This window comes from Vombatus ursinus, unplaced genomic scaffold, assembly GCF_900497805.2.
Source record: "Vombatus ursinus unplaced genomic scaffold, bare-nosed wombat genome assembly UNPS02011649.1, whole genome shotgun sequence".
Lineage (NCBI taxonomy): Eukaryota > Metazoa > Chordata > Mammalia > Diprotodontia > Vombatidae > Vombatus > Vombatus ursinus.
In genome coordinates, this window is record NW_020951427.1 from 581,239 (window position 1) to 588,756 (window position 7,518).

General features: G+C 38.4%; 1 protein-coding gene across 6 annotated transcripts in view; it reads left to right on the plus strand.

The window, feature by feature from the left end:
• The window catches only part of EZH2 (enhancer of zeste 2 polycomb repressive complex 2 subunit), a 74,034-nt gene extending 67,127 nt beyond the window's left edge, over positions 1–6,907 (plus strand). For 4 of the 6 annotated variants that reach the window (XM_027856835.1, XM_027856836.1, XM_027856837.1 and 1 more), the window contains exons 14-20: positions 23–148; positions 718–896; positions 3,562–3,657; positions 4,042–4,123; positions 5,062–5,142; positions 5,319–5,403; positions 6,588–6,907. In XM_027856835.1, coding sequence (XP_027712636.1) covers positions 23–148; positions 718–896; positions 3,562–3,657; positions 4,042–4,123; positions 5,062–5,142; positions 5,319–5,403; positions 6,588–6,648 — 710 coding nt within the window. In that variant the 3' untranslated portion in view covers positions 6,649–6,907. The remainder of the gene's footprint in view (positions 1–22; positions 149–717; positions 897–3,561; positions 3,658–4,041; positions 4,124–5,061; positions 5,143–5,318; positions 5,404–6,587) is intronic. The other 2 variants (XM_027856839.1, XM_027856840.1) reach the window with 1 other exon arrangement.
• The last annotated feature ends 611 nt before the right edge of the window (positions 6,908–7,518 follow it).

Consider the following 7,518-nt stretch of genomic DNA (forward strand, 5'->3'; position numbering starts at 1 on the left):
TCATACTAATATCTTTATTCAGATGGCTCCTCTAACCATGTTTACAACTATCAACCCTGTGATCATCCACGTCAGCCTTGTGACAGTTCTTGCCCATGCGTGATTGCTCAAAACTTTTGTGAGAAGTTTTGTCAGTGTAGCTCAGAATGTAAGTATTTGTTATCCCTGTGCACTGTCATGCCCATTGTAATAGGATGAGCATCAAACATATTTTTTAGTAAGAAAATTTGAAGCATTCATTCAGCAATATTTATTGAGTGCTAATAAAAAGTATGTATTTTTACACTTTTTTTATTTACTTATGAGGTCATCTTCAGGAAAAATCTCACTTAAGGAACATTGAGCTTCTAAAGCCATTTTGCATGCTGGGCAAACCTGTCTTGAAAGAAGGGGCCTTTCTTTTTTTTCCCTCCTCTCCCTTAACCATTTAAAACATCATAATAAAGCTGGTATAGTGTTAGGGGCATCCAGAAAAAAAAAAATCCAAACAAACTGCAAGATAATTGAACATTCAAATGTGATTGTTAAGGAATGATTTTTATTTGTCTTTAGAATTTTAAAATGTATTCTTTTAGGGCAAAGAATAAATATATACATTTTGTGGAGCCACATAAATAAATAGTTCCTAATAAAGAAATTGTCTACGGAGCATTTAATAGAGAACTAATTCCTATTCTGTTCTAACATATCTCCCTCCTTTTCCTGCCCTCTCTGAAGGCCAAAACCGATTCCCTGGGTGCCGTTGTAAAGCACAATGCAACACTAAACAGTGCCCATGCTATCTGGCTGTCCGTGAGTGTGATCCAGACCTCTGTCTGACTTGTGGAGCTGCTGATCACTGGGATAGTAAAAACGTGTCCTGCAAGAACTGCAGCATTCAGAGAGGATCCAAAAAGGTAGGTGGGCAAATGAGTTATTTAATCATTTGAATGGAGTCCCAGTTACAGGTCCTTTGTTAAGGAAAAACCACAAGCTAGTCATTCTTTGTATTCCATTGGCTCTTTTGAATATTTGATTATATGTTCAATAGAACATGTTACTTCTATGTGTGAAAAGTAATTTACTCCAAAGAGTGCCTTCCTTTAAAAAACTTGGCGTTTGAACTTTCTTTCCCCTTAGATTTGCGAACTACATGTAGTACTGGTACATTCCAGAAGAGTAGGGGATTGTGGAGCAGAAGAAATTCAAGTAAATAATCGCCACTTTATACCTTATTTATTAAGTTTTTTAGGAAGAGGAATTTGACTTTCTTAGCATATGAACTTCCTAGTTTTATTTACAGTGTCCTGACTTAAGGATGGCAATCACTGTCATTGTGCCCTATTAGTTTTCCTTTGTGAATTCCTGAGCTATCATTGTTTGTTTATGTTGAAATTACTGAAAAAGTTAAAGTCAGGGAAAACATTGCTGGTCAAGTGATTTTGGAGGCTCCGAAGGCTGAGCTGGTTTTTAAGATCTGTGATAGATTTGGTCATTTTGTTTACTATACCACATGCTCATCTTGGCTGCTTTAGGGTTCTTCTGTGTAGTGGTTGGCCTTCAGAACATGCCTAGTTTCTCATAGCTACATACATTCAATTTCTAAAGTCTCTTCTCTGTTCATAGATTTAGTGGTATTTGTGTACTTGCACACTCTTCCTTGTACCTTGCTCTTCCTAAGATAGCTGAACTCTCAGAACAGGGGAAGGCAAAATAACATGGATAAATTTTACTTAACTTTGATTTACTGAACTGTCAGTTTACTTTCAATAAGCTAGCATTTATTAAGCACCTGCTAAGTGTGCTAATTGCTGGAAATGGAGGCATCAATTGATTATAGATAGCCTTCTCTAGGAGTTGAGCCACAAAATGATTAGAGATCTAGGAGGATAGTTAGTAGGAATGCATATCAACTAAAGGGTTTTTGTTGTCAATACTATGTACACCGGTTACACTGGTTAGAAAGGTAGGACAGTGTGTAAATATGGGTTGAAGTAAAGGAAGACTATTATGGGAATGGTGTTCCTTAGGAGGGTTTCATAGAAGAGGTGGACCTTAAGGAAATGTAAAATTTCAGTTGGCAGCAGGGTGTTCCAAGTTTGCCGTTTTGTTCTTTCTTTGGGGTGGGGTTGGGAAATTCATGGGCAAAGGCATAGGAGTTATTAGAAAGTAAGTGTAAGTATCCCAGCCTGCCAAAATCTGAATTTGCTTTTTAGGGAGTTGATGTTTCTTGAGCACTACATGTGTTATCATAGTTTAGGCAAATTCATTGGTGTTTAGTTTAGATTGGAGTAAAAAAGGACTTGGCAGGGAGACCCATCAGTATTCGAATAAAGGCATTAAACAGTAGAGAAGAAATTCTAGAACAAATGCCAGACAGAAGTAGCTGTCCTCTGAAATTGTGTTGTATGTCATGTAGAAGGATCACTGGATTGATGGAAGTCCTATTCTTGTAGATTAGTATGCTGTTGACAGTAGATACAGAGGATCAAATTTAAGAAATGACTGCATAGGACAAGAATAATTGGCTCAAAATTGGTGTCTACTGGGAAGAGTTTACAAGTCTAGAGAACTAGAAGAATTGTTAGAAAGGGAAGCCAGTTTAGTTTTAGTTGTTTTGAATTTAGGATAGACGCTCTCTAACTTTATAAAAAATAACTATTTCAGTAAAAACTGTTCTGAAGTGTACACTGGCTTCACTAGACTACAAAAGCTAAAAATTCCTGATTTAGGGCAGAGGAATATGTAACAGCAGCTTGGATCAACCAGGAGATTGGAGGCAAATGACTGGATTTAGGCAGAAGGGGAAAATCATTGGTGACCTGGGAGCTTTCAGTAGCATTCCCACTAAGGAATGTTTTTTTCTCCAGCTAATATTCTAAATGCATCCTATTAAATTATGTTGTCTACGGTTGTTTCCGTAATGTGGTCTTTGTTTTGGAAATAATTTAGGTTTCCATCTTTACATTCATACTGCCTTTATTGGTTTCCATTTTTATTGCTATGTTATGCAAAAATATGTATTGAAGTTTTCTGCCCTTAACACCTGAATTGGTCACCATATATAAATAGGACATAGTGAATTCAGATATGATTGGTTTTTGTACACATTCCATGGAAGTGTATTTTCATAAAGTCTTTGGGTTCTATCTAGTTTTTTTCCAGCAACTTCTGACAGAGTAGTTAAGGTCAGAGTTAAAAATAGCAATATTGGTATTGAGGAAGTAGAGGTAGCGAGCATAAGTAGGTCATTTATTACAGAGAAGAGCATTGTTCATTTAGGCATTAAAAAGAGTGGTTTCAAAGTGGGCAAGTCTATCTTGAGTCTGTCTACTTTGCTTCAGAGTGGTTCAATTGAGCATCATAGGACCTCTCCATTCACACTAAACTCTGTCATTTCTGAATTATGTGACTGGGCATGTTACTGATGTCCTCCAAATTGTAGCCAGCCAAGCTTGGGCATTCCTTTCGGAGTGCTTATTTCTTACTCTTTGATTTGGAGGGTAATAATTATCATGTCCTGCTCAAGGCATTTGAGCTTTCCTTGTAATTTTGATTATAAAGCTCTGCTTTCTTCTTTAGCATTTATTGCTGGCACCATCTGATGTGGCAGGCTGGGGAATTTTCATCAAAGATCCTGTGCAGAAGAATGAATTCATCTCTGAATACTGTGGTGAGGTAAGGCAAGTTAATGTGCATGGGTTAGTTTTATGGCAGGGATGAAGTGGCACCGTCCATACCTTTCCGGTAGGCACTGGGAAAGCCCCTTGATCTTATAATAATCATAAAGTTACTTTTAGGCTCTTAAATGCTTGTGGAGTGTTTCGGTCCTACAAACACCAGCTTTAAAGGTTTCAGTACCATCTCAAACCAAAAGGCATCACTGTCAAATTAAATACAAGTCCGGGGGAAAGATGTCACCATTTCAGCACCCTGGTAGCAAAGACACTAGGGAAAAATTGGGTGGGTGGGTGTGTTTCATTTTGTAACCCATAATGTCACCAGGGAAAGGCTGCTCACACCTCCATGAAAAGGTGATCTTCTCTATGTCTTTCCTTTTAGATTATTTCTCAGGATGAGGCAGACAGAAGAGGAAAGGTTTATGATAAGTACATGTGCAGCTTTCTCTTCAACTTGAATAATGGTATGTTTAGTTGCCATAATGTTGGATTTTCAATATTCTTTAAGCTTGATTAGGTACCAGCTACATGCCACAGATAACTGGGGATACAAGTACCTCTATAAATATGTGTAGTATAAATGTATAGCAATACAAATATATTCAAGGTTATTTGGAAGGGAGGGAAGTCAAGGGACAAAGATGTACTTGAAGTTGAAGACAGTGTCTTCTTGTGTGAGGAACAGAGCAAAGAAGGGAGGCCAAGGGGCACCATTAGGATTGGAAGAATGCCTTTCTTTTCATGCTGCTCGACAGATGAAGGTCTGAAATGGGGGATCAGGAGGCACCTCCAGGAGGCACCTCCAGGGCAGGAATTACTTTTTTTTGGTTTCACGGATATCTTTTTTTTTTTTTTTTTTTTTTTTTTAAGGCGCTGTTAAATTTGTTAAAGGGATCTTAGATATCAGCGATGGGAAGAAAAGTCTAAAAGGAGGCAGGGTGACTAACAGATGCCTATAGGACGTATCTTTTACAATCAATGCTTTATGTATGGGGGGTAGGGGGAATCAAGGTTAAGTAACTTGTCCAGGGTAACTCAGCTAGTAAGTGTCAGAGGCTGGATTTGAAATTGATGCTTTAGATAAGGGAATAAAATAAGCATTATGAAATACTTAAATTGATCCTCAAAACAATCCTGAGAGGTAGTTGCTATTATATCATTTTATAGTTGAGGAAACTGAGTCTAAGCCCTATCCACTGCACTGCCCCACTGAATTCAGGTATTCTAAGCACATTTCAGTGTTGGATTTTAATATTAAGTATTATCCTGAAAGGAAAAATTTATTCATATTTCAGCTCTTCACACATGAAAGCAGAAGTATGTTTCTCAGCATTACCTACCTTGTGCTTTTAAAATTATTTGTTGAATAAAACTCATTTTAAACAAATTTTATCTTTTCTAGATTTTGTGGTGGATGCAACCCGGAAGGGTAACAAAATTCGTTTTGCAAATCATTCAGTAAATCCCAACTGCTATGCAAAAGGTAGGTACCAGCCAAGTCAGACGCTAAGTCATTTTGGACGCAGAGACTTATTTATATGCCCAGGAGTAGTTGTCAATCAAATGTTTAATGTGTAGAAGAGTCATATTAACCATCTTGTGGCTGTGCTATTCCCGTACTAACTGCTCGCTGACATGGGTCTGTGTGTCTTTTTCCAGTTATGATGGTTAACGGTGATCACAGGATAGGTATTTTTGCTAAGAGAGCCATCCAGACTGGTGAAGAGCTGTTTTTTGACTACAGGTTGGTAAAATGCATATTTCTAGTGTGAGCGTTGGGTTTCTCCTAATAAGACCCTGAGCTAATAGTATACAAAGCTTTCTTTCATTTCTTCTTGTTCTGACTTGGGGGGGTGGTGCTTGGAAGAAATTATCCATGACTGCTTAGCCAATAATTGCATTTTCGAAGCTCCAGCAGAGAGACAGGACTGTGAGCCCGTGTCTTTGTACAGTAAAATATGCAGGAAGGGGTGGGAATCTGGGTGGGAAGATTCGGTTCAATTCTTTTTTCTTTTTAAGGCAGTTGGGGTTAAGTCACACAGCTAATAAGTGTCAACTGTCTGGTCTGAGGCAGGATTTGAACTCAGGTCCTACTGACTTTAGGGCCGGTGTTCTATCCACTGCGCCACTTAGCTGCTCCTGTTCAATTCTGTTTTAAAAAATCCATTTTATGTGGTGGATTAAAAATGAAAAAAAAAAGCAAGTGAATAATAGCCCCAATTTATGATTCAGATTTTTGAATGTTGAGGTGAAATCATTTTGAAGATTGATTTAGTAATGTGAACCAAACTCTTGGAGTAAGGGGGACTTACACCATTTACTGGTTCTACAAATTGGAGGCAATTAAGCCCTCTATAGCCCAACTGCTAGGGAAATAAGGATGAGGAGATATGAGCATATGACCCATAGTGTTGATGGGTTCATGTTCTTTTAGGCATTCCCATTTTTTTTATCTCAGTTTCAGATTCTATAAGGAAAATATTGTTGGCGAGTTTTGGGTACCTATTCTGAAATTTATCAAGGATTTCATCATCCTGGTCCAGACTTCTTCCCTCACCTTCAGCTATGTATTCCTTCAAGGCTTGACCTTTTAAGGCATAGATGAGCACAGTGAGGAAAGGACAAATTAAGTTAGGCAATATTACCTCTTTGGAGAATTTGTTGGAAAACAGCCATTGGAAAGGCTCGGCTAAGTTTGTCTGACTTCAGAAGGTCTCTTCCCCCCTCCCCACCCTCCCAACCTTTTCTACCTCAATTCCTAGAAATATTGTGAGTGCAACTAGTGTAGTTCTTGCCTCCTACTAATATGCAAATGTGGCTCTGTTGTGTTTTTACACTGTTTTACACTGTTATCCCACCCAGTGAATTATCTTTATAAGGTGGTTACCATATGGGCCAAGAGATAATTCTTTTCTAATTTTGTTTCAGATATAGCCAGGCTGATGCCCTGAAATATGTGGGCATTGAACGAGAAATGGAAATCCCTTGATATCATCAGCTACCTCCTCTTTAAAACAGCTGCCTTATTTTCAGGAATTTCTAGTACTGTGGGCAATTTTAGAAAAATAAAATGCAATTTGAAATTCTGAATTTGCAAAGTACTGTAAGAGTAATTTATAGTAATGAGTTTAAAAATCAACTTTTTATTGCCTTCTCACCAGCTGCAAAGTGTTTTGTACCAGTGAACTTTTGCAATAATGCAGTGTGGTACATTTTTCAACCTTGAATAAAGGATACTTGAACTTCTCTTTGCTGAGTTATGGTACAATTTTATCCAGTCAATTGCAGCGAAAGAACATGCCTCTGATGAAAGTAATTCTTTAGTCTCTATAGTCTACTCTTGTCTCCCCTTGAATCCTAAAATGTGTCCAACTACCATGACAACTACAATGCCTTTCTGGGTAGATGATAATGTTAACTAGAATGTTCTATCTGATTCTGGCAGTGGAAACCTGGCCTTCCCTTGTTTCAAGTGCATGAGTCATCTCTTTAATCATTTTGTTAAAGCTCAGTGAGTGCCACACATTCTCAACAAATTGTTAAAAACTGAAAGCACCAACTGACAAAGGACTGACTGGGTGAGACAAGATGGACTCACTCTACTGAAACTCCTCTCTTACTAGTGATCTGTTCTCAATTCTCTGTGCTGTGCTTTGCCCTCTAACCATAGGGGTCCCTCAGATCTACTCTGACTTCTAGTCTCAAACTGGATGGCCAGCAGAAATCCACTGCCCCCTTCTCCTATCTACTGTAGAGGGCACACCTAGGCCCACAACCTAGGAGTCAACCATGGCTCCCCAGCCTCTGTGTTGCCAAAGACTAGTGATTTCACCTCTCAGATATACCCCATTCTCTCTGA